The 13,214-nt window shown below is 57.7% G+C and overlaps 2 protein-coding genes across 2 annotated transcripts; both read right to left on the reverse strand.

Moving 5' to 3' along the window:
- Positions 1-951: 951 nt before the first annotated feature.
- INSYN1 (inhibitory synaptic factor 1) lies at positions 952-5,967 on the reverse strand. Its single transcript, XM_050978667.1, has 2 exons — positions 5,755-5,967; positions 952-1,722 (listed from the first exon to the last, which is right to left on the reverse strand). The coding sequence occupies exons 1-2, from the start codon at positions 5,965-5,967 to the stop codon at positions 1,087-1,089; spliced, it is 849 nt and encodes a 282-aa protein (XP_050834624.1). The 3' UTR covers positions 952-1,086.
- Positions 5,968-6,041: 74 nt separating this feature from the next.
- Positions 6,042-7,161, reverse strand: LOC127060005 (collagen alpha-1(III) chain-like). Its single transcript, XM_050978563.1, has 2 exons — positions 6,700-7,161; positions 6,042-6,263 (listed from the first exon to the last, which is right to left on the reverse strand). The coding sequence occupies exons 1-2, from the start codon at positions 7,159-7,161 to the stop codon at positions 6,042-6,044; spliced, it is 684 nt and encodes a 227-aa protein (XP_050834520.1).
- Between the last annotated feature and the right edge of the window lie 6,053 nt (positions 7,162-13,214).

Raw genomic sequence — 13,214 nt, forward strand, 5'->3', positions numbered from 1 at the left:
TCCATGAATGGATGGGTGGTCAGTCCCAACTCCTCCCCTTGGATTTCTGCATTGCTTTCCCATCCCAAAGCTGCTCGGGAATGCAGTTCCTCCCACCTGGATTGACCATCAGCAGCCGAGGTGGTGTTTTTGGCTCAGAAAATCCTTGGAAAAGCCTGGTGCCAGGAATGCTCTGGGATGGAAATGTGTCCCTGTGGGATGAGGTGCCGGCGGGAAGGACACAGGAACATAGTCCTGGGAGCAGCTGCTGCTCTGACCCCTTTGGATACCTTGGAAAAACTCCCAGGGTGGATTTGGAGCTCCAGATTCCTTCATTTCCGAGCAGGACCTGATTTCTTTCCCTGAAAGATCGGTGTTTGGACATGGAAAAGAGGGATTAAGGAGCTCAGGAAAAGCGGGACTTTTTTCAGGTGGATGCAGGAATCAGGGTCGGGGATATTTCTGCTGGAAAATTTGGGAATTGAGGGCAAAGGAGTTCCCGAGGGCAGCTCCTCGTTCCTGGGGGGTTTTGGTGATCCCCTTGTTGTTCTTCTTGGAGTTGGGAATGATATTCCAGTGACATTCCAGTGACATCCCAGGGATGTCCTTGAGTCCTCCCGAATCTCCTCAGCCAGAAAAGTCCAACCCCACTGATTTTCCCTGATCCAAACAGGGATAACTCATCCCACAGAAGGGAAATTCCCCCTCTCTGATCCCGCCACCCCCTCCAACATTCCCACATTCCAACCCTTGCCTCATTCCTGACCTCCGGAATGGAGGCCGGCCCCTCCTGGCACATCCCTGTCATGGTCGGGATTTCTCTGTGCCGGATGATTTATTGAGCTCCTTCTATCCAATAAAAAAAAAAAAAAATTAAAATTCCCTGAGCCTGGAAAACCGTCGGGATATTGGGATGCTGGGATATCAGAATATGGGGGTATTGGGATATGGGGATATCGGGATATTTGTTGCCACCTTCTCACTCGGCGTTTAGGAGGAGTATGGATTTATTGAAATATATATTTATATTTATATAGAGATCTTTTCCAGCCCCGTTCCCAGGGATTTTCCCCCTCCCCCAAACCCTTTCCAAACCCGGATCCGGGCTCAGTTTTTGTTGGGAATTCTCTGCCTGGCCGGGACGTACGGCAGCAACGTCTGCGTGCTCTTGTCGGCCACGGTCTGGGTGCTGCTGTTCCTCGTGGCCCTGCGGATCGGGATCACGCCCGGCTTCCTCAGGAGCTGCTCCCGAGGCCCCTTCCTGGCGGGATCATCGGGAACGTCGGCGCCGTCGTCGTTGTCGCCGTCGTCGTCGCAGCACAGGGCGTGGTAGAGGACCTTGTCACTGAAGCGGACGCGCTCCCGCGTCCCCGCCGGCCGCTGGGCCGGGATTTTGGGAAGGGCGGCGCTCCCGAAGCATTCCTCGCTGGAGGAATCCGGGGTCCCCCCGCCCCCGCGGGGGCCGTTGGCCACAGGGACCCCCCCGTTCATCAGGCGGGCCGGCGGCAGCCGCGGAGGCTCCGGGCAGTCGCCGGGGTCGGAGGGCGTGGAGGCATCCAGGAAGGAGCAGAATTCCCAGCTGTCCGAGAGGACGTCGGAGGCGGCGAAGTCCAGCGGGCCCAGCTCGAGGCTGGCGCCGCCCCGGTCGCTGCTGGACGTGCTGCTGGCCGTGGCCGGAGTCCAAGCGTCCGGCTCCAGGTCCAGAGCGAAGTCCGACGTCAGGCGGTCAATCTGGGACACGACCTGCGGAGAGAGAGATGGACATGGGGATGGATGGATCCATGGATGGATGGATGGATGGATGGATGGATGGATGATGGATGGATGATGGATGGATGATGGATGATGGATGGATGGATGGATGGATGGATGGATGAGGGATGGATGGATGGATGGATGATGGATGATGGATGGATGGATGGATGATGATGGATGGCTGCATGGATGGATGCTGGATGGATGGATGGATGGCTGCTGGATGGCTGGATGGATGGATGGATGATGGCATGGCTGGATGGATGGATGGATGGCTGATGGCTGATGTGATGGATGATGGATGGCTGGATGGATGGCTGGCTGGCTGGATGGCTGGCTGGATGGATGGATGGCTGGATGGCTGCTGGATGGCTGGATGGCATGGCTGGCTGGATGGCTGGCTGGCTGGATGGATGGCTGGCTGGCTGGATGGATGGCTGGATGCTGGATGGCTGGATGGTGGATGGCTGGCTGGCTGGATGCTGGATGCTGGCTGGCTGGATGGATGGCTGGATGGATGGATGATGGATGATGGATGGATGGATGATGGATGGATGATGGATGGATGGATGATGGATGAATGGATGGATGATGGATGGATGGATGGATCCATGGATGGATCCATGGATGGATGGATGATGGATGATGGATGGACTTGGACTTCTGCATTGTTTTCCCACCCCAAAACTTCCAGGGAAAGTGGAATCCCTGCATCCCTCAAACTTTGGCTTTGAAGATTGTTGGGAATGTCCCCAGGGAAGCCTGGAAATCAGGAAAATTTTTTCCCTTTCTTTTTTTTTTTCTTCTTTTTGGAAAAGAAAGGGCGAAACTTGAGAAAGAGAGTAAAAAATGGGATTTTTCTGACCCCTTCATTTCTGGGACAAGGGAGAACTGGAAAGGAGGCTGAGAGTCTTTGGGAATACCCCGTTACCAAATGGCTGTGCTGGAATGGGATCTCCTCTGTTCCCAATGGGAATTTCAGCGCTGGGACAGGGCCAGCATGTCCCTGTCACCTCTGGTCCCTTCCCAGCCTCACCAAAGGGACTGGGATCGAGCAGGGACAGCAGGAAGTGCATCCCAATCCCAATCCCAATCCCAATTCCAATTCCAGTGGTTATTGGTGCCAACTTTTGGCCATTGCCATCCCAGTCCTGTCCCCATCCTAATCCTGTCCTGGTGTCACTCATCACTGTCCCCATATCACTCCAGTGCCAATCCCAATCCCATCCCCATCCCAATCCCATCCCCACCCCAATCCCATCCCCATCCCAATCCCATCCCCACCCCAATCCTGTCCCCATCCCGATCCTGTCCCCATCCCAATCCCGTCCCCACCTCAATCCTTTTCCCCATCCCAGTCCTGTCCCCATCCCAATCCTGTCCCCATCCTGGGACTGATGCCACTCACGGCTGTCCCCATCCCAATCCCAATCCCAATCCCGTCCCCATCCCGGGATTGGTGTCACTTGTGGCTGTCGCCATGGCAGGATTAGTGTCACTCCGGGCTATTTTTAGGATCATTCCCTATTTTAAGCCGGGGGTTAAATCCCCTGGTGACACTCGGCTCCCGCGGGGGATTAACACAGAAAGAAGGATTTGGGATTTGCTCCCCCCCTTTTCCTCCCTCACAGAGGCTGGTGGTGCTTTTCCAGCTTGGAGGGGGAAAATCCCCCCAATTTCCTGGGAATATCCCCAGGGATTCACCCCAAATGCCCTCCTCTGTTTATAGGGGAAAAATCCCCCCAATTCCCTGGGAATATCCCCAGGGATTCATCCCAAATGTCCCAATCTGTTTATAGGGGGAAAATTCCCCCAATTTCCCAGGGAACATCCCCAGGGATTCATCCCAAACCCGTTTCATGCTTGTAGGGCACAAATTCCCAGAATCTGGGAAGGATTCATCCCCTCCCAAGCAGGTGAAGAGGTTTGGGATGAGGGAATTTGGGGGGAATTGTCCGTTCCAAGCGCATGAGGATGTTTGGGATGAATCCCCGGAGATATTCCCAGGGAATTGGGGGGGATTTGTCCCCCAGGGAATTGCAGGGGATTTTTTTCCCCTATAAAGGGAGGAGGAGGTTTGAGATGAATCCCTGGGGATATTCCCAAGGAGCTGGGGGGAATTCCCAGGAGCATCCCAATAAAATCCCAGCCGGAATGTTCCCGCCCAGCTCAGGCAGATGTGGGACAGCTGGAGCCCCACCCTTGTTTTTGTGGGATTTTGGGAATTTTGGCTGCAGGCCAAGCCAGAGGTTCCTGCTGGGATTTGGGATTGGTGGTTCCAGATCCTGGATTTTGGGCTGGGATTGGAGGGATGGGATCCAATGGGATCCAAGGGTGGGATCTGATGGGGTCAGAGGGTTGGGATGTCAGGATCCAAAGGGTTGGGATCTGATGGGATCCAAGGGATGGGATTCAATGGGATCAAGAGAAGGGATCTGATGGGATCCTAGGGATGGCATCTGATAGGATCAAGGGCTTGAGATCCAATGGGATCAAAGGATGGGATCCATTGGCTGGGATCCAATGGGATCAAAGGGGCAGGATCTGACAGGATCCAAAGGTGGGATCTGATGCCCCCTCCATTCCCACAAGGATTTGGGAAGAGGATCGGGAAGTCAATCCAAGCCCAGGATGGAGAGATCCAGGCCTGGATCCCGCCAAAACTGCTCACAAAACCCCCCCAAAAATGCTCCCATAATCCCACAAACCCATTCCCAAAATCCCCCAAACCTAGCTCCCAAAATTCCCCAAAACCATTGCCAAAGTCCCCCAAATCCATTCTCAAAATCCCCCAAAACCCCGCTTGTAAATGATTCCCAACCCTCTCCCAAAGCTGTTGGTTTTGGGATAACAATTCCTGGACCTCCCCAAGCATTCCTGGTCAATCCCCTGTTGATCCCAGCATTATTAGGGGATTTATTCCCGTGGGGAATCCCAATAGGATTTTTCAGGGAAAAGGCTGGGATGGAACCCCATGGATCCCATTCCAGCAATTCCAGATGGGATGGGCCCTTCCCATGGGAATTTTTGGGGGATTTGAATGGGATTTTCCCATCCAAGGATTTTAATAATCATTTTCCCTGGCACAGAGCACCCGGGAATGATTCTGGACACAAAGGGATGGGAAGGGAGACCGGGAAAACCGGGATGTCACAAGTTCAGGACACTTTGGTGGCCCTGAGGGAACCCCAATCCATGATCCCACCTCATCTCGGAGCCACCAGTGAGGAACGCCCGAATTTCCTCCTCTTTTTTGGAAATCCAGCCCAGGGACACCCAAATTTTTGGGAAATTTCCTCTTTTGGAAATCCAGCTCAGGGAGAGCCGAGATTCCTCCTTTTTTTTGCAAATCCACCTCAGGAGCTCCTGAAATTTCCTCTTTTTTTTTTTTTTTTTTTTTTTTTTTTTTGTTGGAAATCCAGCTCAGGGACTCCTAAATTTCCTCCTCTCTTCTGGAAATCTAGCCCAGGGACACCCAAATTTTTGGAAAATTTCCTCTTTTGGAAATCCAGCTCAGGGACACCCAAATTTCCTCCTCTTTTTTGGAAATCCACCTCACAGATTCCCAAATTTCCTCCTCTCCTTTGGAAATCTAGCACAGGGAGATCTGAAATTCTTCCTTTTCTTTGGAAATCCACCTCAAGGACACCCAAATTTCCTCCTCTTTTTTGGAAATCCAGCCCAGGGACACCTGAACTTTTAGAAAATTTCCTCTTTTGGAAATCCAGCTCAGGGTCTCCCGAATTTCCTCCTCTCTTCCGGAAATCCAGCCCAGGGAGATCAGAAATTCCTCCTTGTTTTGGAAATCCAGCTCAGGGACTCCTAAATTTCCTCCTCTCTTTTAAAAATCCACTCACAGACTCCCACATTTCCTCCTCTTTTTTGGAAAGCCACCCCAGAGACACCCGAATTTCCTCCTCTCTTTTGGAAATCTCCCTCAGGGAAATCCCCCCGCGCCGCTTCCAAACGAACCGACCCGGTCCAACCCCTTCCCTTCTGGTTCTCCCGGGCTTTTCCCACCTCGCGGAGCTCCTTGGCCACCTCCTTGAGCTCCCGCAGGATGCCCTCGAGCTGCCCGATCACCATCCTCATGCGGCCGCGGATGCGCTCCCGCTCTCCCTCGCCCTCGCTACGGGCGCTGCCGGTGCCGGTGGCGGTGGCGGTGCCGGTGCTGCCGGTGCCGCTGGCGGGCCGCTCCGTGCGCTGCGCATCCCGGCGGCTCCGCGAGTCCATCGTTCCCTAGGCGGCCGGGCCGGTGTCCATGCCGCTGCTCCCCGCCCGGCCCGGCCCGGGCAGCTCTCACCATCTTAACGCCGCCGCTCACGGCCGCACCATGCGGGGACACTCCGCTGGTGGCCCTGCGGTGACACCGCTGGTGGCAGCGGCAGGAGGAGGAGGAGGAGGAGGAGGAGGAGGAGGAGAGGATGGGGTTTGTCGGGAAGCGGAATTCCAGCTGGAAAGAGACGCGCGGTGTCGTCGAGGAGGGGTGGCGGGTCCGGCGGTGGCCGCGGGGGGGTCCGGCTGTCCTCCTGCGGGGACAGAGGGACAAGGGCCGGGAAGATCCTTGGGAAGGGCTGGGGACGCTCTTTCACCCAGTTTATGGAGGGGACTGGGAATGTGGCTGGGAATGTCACCCTCCCTGTGGCCTCCCTCAGTGTCCCCAGGCTGAGCTTGAGCACGGTGGGACCTCTGGGGGATGGACACGCACAGGGACAGGGGGACACCCACAGGGACAGGGCGACATCCAGGAGGACAGGGGGACATGCACAGGGACAGGGAGACACACACAGGGACAGGGGGACACGCACAGGGACAGAGGGACATGCACAGGGACAGAGGGACATGCACAGGGACAGGGGGACACTCACAGGGACAGAGGGACATGCACAGGGACAGAGGGACACGCAGGGACCGAGGGACACGGGCAGGACCCCCCCGGGGGACACGGGGACACTCTGCACTCACCGGCGCGCTCCGGCCGCTCCCGGGCTCCGCTCCGAGCTCTTCCCGCTCCTGTTTTCCCCTGGCTCCTTCCCTCGCTTCCTCTCCCTCCTCCTCCTCCTCCTCCTCCTCCTCCTCGCCGCCGGCTCCCGCCTCCCTCAGGGCTTTTCCGCGGGGGCCGGGGCCGCTCTGCTCCGTTCGCTGTCGCGGGGGGCACACGTTACCGGCAGGGACAGTCCCACCGGGGGGTGGCGGCCGCCTCCCGGAGCCCTTCCCGCCGCCATCCCCCCCTCCCGGAGTGCTCCGGATCCCGGCCCCGCCCCGGCAGCGGCGGGGGGAGAACGCGCCGTGCCCCCGAGTGCCCCCCGGGAACCGGGAACGGCGCGGGGGGAGCGGGGCGGGGCGGGGGCAGCCGGTTCGGGGGAGCGCAGGGGAAGGGGGAGCCGGTAGGGTCGCGTTTCCCTCACCGGTACCGGCATCCCCCATCCCCGGTAGCGCCATCCCTCAGCCCCAGTGCCGGCATCCTCCATCCCCGGTACCGGCACCCCTCAGCCCCGGTACCGCAATCCCTCAGCCCCGGTATCGCCATCCCTCAGCCCCAGTACCGACATCCTCCATTCCCGGTACCGGCATCTCCCATTCCCGGTACCGGCATCTCCCAGCCCCGGTAGCGGCACGTTCCCGGTACATCCTCCATTCCCGGTACTGCCATACCCCGTCCCCGGTACCGACATCCCTCGGCCCCGGTACCGGCATCCCCCAGCCACGGTGCCGGCATCCCCCAGTCCCGGTTCCCGCGTCCTCCGGGGCTCCGGGGATGGAGGGCGCCGGTATCCGCAGCTGCCAGCCCCGCTCTCCGAATCCTCCAGCCCCGGTTCCCGAATTCTCAATTCCCGATTCCGCATGCTCCTGCCCCGGTTCCCGAATCCTCCAGCCCCGAATCCTCCAGCCCCGCATGCTCCAGCCCCGGCTCCCGAATTCTCCGTCCCCAAATTCTCCAGCTCCGAATCCTCCATCCCCTCTTCCCGGATTCCCCATTCCCGCTCCCCACATCCCCCTGCGTCTGTCCCCGCCGCTCTCATCCTCCATTCCCCGAGCCTTCATCCCCGGTTCCCGCATCCTTCATCCCCTCATCCTCCATCCCCGAATCCTCCATCCCCGGTTCCTCCATTCCCTATTCCCGCATCCTCCATCCCCTATTCCTGAATCCTCCATCCCCGGTTCCTCCGTTCCCGGTTCCTCCATCCCCGGTTCCTCCATTCCCGATTCCCGCTCCCTGCATCCTCCATCCCCGGATCCCGCATCCCCATTCCCCAATTCCCGAATCCCCTCTCCCCGGTTCCCCTCTCCAGGACCCCCGGGACGCACCGGCGGCGCTGCGGGCTCGGCAGGGCCGGCTGTCCCCGTGCTCGGGGCGGGCGGAGCCTCCCCCGGTGCTCCCAACCCCGCTCCCGCTCCCCCGGGACGCACCGGAGCCTCCCCCCGGTCCCGCACGCCCGGACCCCCCGTGCCCCTGTCCCGGTGCCCCCCGGACGCACCGGCGGCGCTGCGGGCTCAGGGCCGGGCTCTCCCCGGGCTCCGGGCGGGCGGAGCGGGCCCCGGGCAGGGCCATGAGCGGCGGAGGGCCCGGCCCGGCCCCGCTCCGGCCGCAGCCTCCCCGCGCTCCGCCCGGCCCCGCGCCGGCGCTGCTGTGTCACCGGAGGGGCCGGGCCTGAGCCTGGAAACGGGAATTAAAGGCACCGGGAGCGGGAACGGAGCGGGGAGGGAGCGGGGAGGGAGAGGAGATGGAGAGGGGATGGAGGGGGGATGGAGAGGGGGTGGAGAGGGGATGGAGGGGGAAAGGGGATGGAGGGGGGATGGAGAGGGGATGGAGGGGGAAAGGATCTCAGGAAACTGGAGCAGCACTGGGGACATTCCCTTGGGATATGTCTCCTTTTACCTGCTTTTTCCCCCTTCCTTCAAAGAGGATGGATGGATGGATGGATGGATGGATGGATGGATGGATGGATGGATGGATGGATGGATGGATGGATGGAGGATGGATGGATGGATGATGGATGGATGGATGAGGATGGATGGATGGATGGATGGATGGATGGATGGATGGATGGATGTGGATGGATGATGGATGGATGGATGGATGGATGGATGGATGGAGGGATGGATGGATGGATGGATGGATGGATGGATGGATGGATGGATGGATGGATGGATGATGGATGGATGGATGGATGGATGGATGGATGATGGATGGATGGATGATGGATGGATGATGGATGGATGGATGGATGGATGGATGGATGAGGATGGATGGATGGATGGATGGATGGATGGATGGATGGATGGATGGATGGATGGATGAGGATGGATGGATGGATGGATGGATGGATGGATGGATGGATGGATGGATGGATGGATGGATGGATGGATGGATGGATGGATGGATGGATGGATGGATGGATGGATGGATGGATGGATGGATGGATGGATGGATGGATGATGGATGGATGGATGGATGGATGGATGGATGGATGGATGGATGGATGGGAGGATGGATGGATGGATGGATGGATGGAGGATGGATGGATGGATGGATGGATGGATGATGGATGGATGGATGGATGATGGATGGATGGATGGGATGGATGGATGGATGGATGGATGGATGGATGGATGGATGGATGGATGGATGGAGGATGGATGGATGATGGATGGATGGTGATGGAGGGATGGATGGATGGAGGATGGATGGATGGATGGATGGATGGATGGATGATGGATGGATGGATGGATGGATGGATGGAGGATGATGGATGGATGGATGGATGGATGGATGGATGGATGGATGGATGGATGGATGGATGGAGGGATGGATGGATGGATGGGGATGGATGGAGGATGGATGGATGGATGGATGGATGGATGGATGGATGGATGGATGGATGGATGGATCCATGGATCCATGGAGGGCACAGATCCGTTCCATGCCCACACCAGATTATCCCATGATGTTTCCATCCCATTTCCCCTCCCCCTCTCCTGCTCCCTTTCCCAGCCTCGGTTTGGGAATTGTTGGATGGGGTTGGGATTTATTGACCACATCCCATCGGGATCATCAGTGTCCTTCCAGCAGAGCCGTTCATGGCCCTAAAAACCCCCGGGAAATGGGATTTTCCTGGTATGGAAGGGAGATTTGGGACAGTGGGGTTTTGGGAATAACACCCTGATCCTTTGGGATCCCTGCGGGATCGGGAATAACACCCTGATCCTTTGGGATCACTGTTGTGGGATTGGGAATAACGCCCTGATCCTTTGGGATCACTGCTGTGGGATTGGGAATAATGCCCTGATCCTTTGGGATCGCTGCTGTGGGATCGGGAATAACGCCCTGATCCTTTGGGATCGCTGCTGTGGGATTGGGAATAACACCCTGATCCTTTGGGATCGCTGCTGTGGGATCGGGAATAACGCCCTGATCCTTGGGATCGCTGCTGTGGGATTGGGAATAACACCCTGATCCTTGGGATCGCTGCTGTGGGATTGGGAATAAAACCGATCCTTTGGGATCGCTGCTGTGGGATTGGGAATAATGCCCTGATCCTTTGGGATCGCTGCTGTGGGATTGGGAATAACACCCTGATCCTTTGGGATCGCTGCTGTGGGATTGGGAATAACGCCCTGATCCTTTGGGATCGCTCCCCCTCCCCCCACCCAGGGGTGACCGAGGGACCTTTGGGGGGACACGGGGGGGGCCGGGTGGGCACGTGACCGATGGCAGTGTGACAATGGCAGTGTGACAATGGCAGTGACACCGTGTCCGTGTCCCCGGTGTCACCGTGTGAGTGTCACAGCGTCACCGTGTCATTGTGTCGATGTCACAGGGTCACAGTGTCAGTGTCACCAGTGCCACCAGTGTCGCTCTCCCCAGTGTCACCGTGTCACAGCGTCCGTGTCACACAGTCAGTGTCACACGTGTCAATGTCACCAGTGCCACCGTGTCAGTGCCACAGGGTGACACGTGTCGGTGTCCCCAGTGTCGCCAATGTCGGTGTCACTGTGCCGGTGTCCCCAGTGTCCCCGGAGCAGCGCCAGCCCGCGAGCCGCTGTGCGAAGGGGACACCTGGTGGTGGCACTGCCTTGTCACAGCCAGCCCCGCTCGGTGACTGCCACCGCGGGCCACCTCCGTGGGGACACCGGGCACAGCAATGCCACCTCCATGGGACACACCCAGTGCCACCTCCAGGATATCCTGGGAAACGGGGTTGGGATGGGGACTTTGGGGTCCCTCCGTGTCCCCACATTCCCCTGACAATGTCACTTTAGGGGACACCCTTGAGGTCGAGGAATTCCAGAATTCCTGGCTTCAACTGGGAATCCCAAGGGCCGGGATGGAGACAGGGCCAGGTGCCACCCACAGGACGGTGTCCCTGCGTCCCCAAAATCCTGGAAAAGTCCTGGCTGGTGGCTTGGGGCTGGGTGGGAACAGCCTTGGGAGCCAGGAATGGGAATTTAATCCATGGAAAACATTCCTGGGGTGGGGAACCCCAAAATGGGATCTGGGAATCCTGAATCTGGCTGGGATAGAGGCAGGAACGCTCAAATCCTGGGAATTCTGGGAGCCCCAAATATGGGATCTGGGAATCCCAAACCCAGCCAGGATTGAGGCAGGAATGCTCAAATCCCGGGAATTTAATCCATGGAAAATATTCCTGGAGCTGGGAATGTCGTTCCCCCCCCCCCCCCCCAAAAAAAAAGGATACAGGATAAAAACAGAGCCCCAAATCCAGCTGGGATTGAGGCAGGAATGCTCAAATCCTGGGAATTTTGGGAGCCCCAAATATGGGATCTGGGAATCCCAAATCTGGCTGGGATTGAGACAGGAATTTTCAAATACTAGGAATTTAATCCATAGAAAACATTCCTGGGGTGGGGAACCCCAAAATTGGGATCTGGGAATCCCAAACCCAGCTGGGATGGAGGCAGGAACACTCAAATCCTGGGAATTTTGGGAGTCCCAAAATTGGGATCTGGGAATCCCAAACCCAGCTGGGATGGAGGCAGGAACACTCAAATCCTGGGAATTTAATCCATGGAAAACATTCCTGGAGCTGGGGTGTCCCAAATAAAAAAAGAGATCTGGGATAAAAGCAGAGCCCTGAATTCATTCCCTGTTTTCCCTCAGGACAATCCCATTTTCCTGGGAAAGGGAAATTCCGTTTCCCTCTTTCCCGGCAGCCCCGGATTTTTGTGGGAATGTGGCTGGAACAGGCTCCTCCCCTCATGGAATGTGGGAATTTTATCCTTGGGATCTCTCCTGTCCCTAAAATGCCTGGGATCGGTGCCTGGAGCAGGGACAGGTTTCACCCCAGAATTCCTGGTTTTCCCTCTGCCTGGGATGGGTTGGGAAGAGCGGGGTGGGAAGAAGAGGAAGCAGCGGCAGGGCTGGAATTTTATCCCGGAGCAAATTTATTGAGGGGAGAGATAAAAAAATCCCGGGATTTTAATCCCTCATTACACCAGGACACCGACCCCAATCCCAACCCCAATCCCAAGGAATTCCCTGCTCCAAGGGCTGATGGGGGATCCCAGAGGGGATCCCACCCTTGGGATCTTCTTCCCACCTTTGGTGGGGCTCAGGAATGGGATCCACCAGCGCGGATCCCACCTCCCATCCCAAATTTTATTTAAGATGGGATTTGAGAGGAGAGGATCATTCCCAGGAAACCTCGGCTCATCCGAGGGGAGATCCCGGCAGATCCAGGCAGGATTTGGGGCCGCTCTGAGCTCAGTCCAGGAAGGGATTTGGGATTGGCCAAGGAGAGGAAAGGCCCGGCGGAACTCTGGGGCCGGGAATGGCGGGATGGGGGCGGAGGATCCCGCGGGACGTCAGCAGGGAGGCGGCTCCGGTGTCACCGTCACCAGCACGGCGTCCTCGTCGCTGTCCTCCGAGCTGCAGATGATGATGCTGCCGCCCTCTGCAAGGGAAAGCCCAAAGCTCCGCATCCCGCGGGATCGGCGCTCCCGAGCAACCGGAGCCTGCGGGCAACCCCCGGAATGGTGGTGGACACGTGGAGCCTGAATTCCAGGGATCCCTCACCCCATGGATCCTGAATTCCAGGGATCCCATCCCCACCCCCATCCCCATGGATCCTGAATTCCAGGATCTCACTCCTGGATTGATGCCATGGATCCCACCATCCCAACAGGATCCTTCACGCCATGGATCCTGAATTCCAGGGATCCCACACTCCATGGATCCCTCATCCCGTGGATCCTGAATTCCAGGGATCCCTCACCCCATGGATCTCCCACCCCATGGATCCCCCATCCCATGGTTCCCCCATCCCATGGATCCTGAATTCCATTCATCCTTTGTCCCATGGATCCCTCATCCCATGAATCCTTCATCCCACGGATCCCTCATCCCATGGATCCCTCACCCTATGGATCCTTCACCACATGGATCCTGAATTCCATGGATTCTTCATCCCATGCATCCCACACCACATGGATCCTTCCTCCCCATGGATCCCTCATCC

This window comes from Serinus canaria, chromosome 10, assembly GCF_022539315.1.
Source record: "Serinus canaria isolate serCan28SL12 chromosome 10, serCan2020, whole genome shotgun sequence".
In the NCBI taxonomy this organism is placed as follows: Eukaryota; Metazoa; Chordata; class Aves; order Passeriformes; family Fringillidae; genus Serinus; species Serinus canaria.

What these genes read in the sequence shown, in the direction of transcription:
- INSYN1 (XM_050978667.1), bottom strand. Translation starts at nt 5,967, where the DNA reads ATGGACTCGCGGAGCCGCCGGGATGCGCAGCGCACGGAGCGGCCCGCC. An exon ending in TGGCCAAGGAGCTCCGCGAG is followed by an intron (nt 1,723 to 5,754) that starts GTGGGAAAAGCC and finishes CTCTCTCCGCAG; the next exon opens with GTCGTGTCCCAGATTGACCG.
- LOC127060005 (XM_050978563.1), bottom strand. Translation starts at nt 7,161, where the DNA reads ATGGGGGATGCCGGTACCGGTGAGGGAAACGCGACCCTACCGGCTCCC. An exon ending in GGAGCGGCCGGAGCGCGCCG is followed by an intron (nt 6,264 to 6,699) that starts GTGAGTGCAGAG and finishes CTGTCCCCGCAG; the next exon opens with GAGGACAGCCGGACCCCCCC.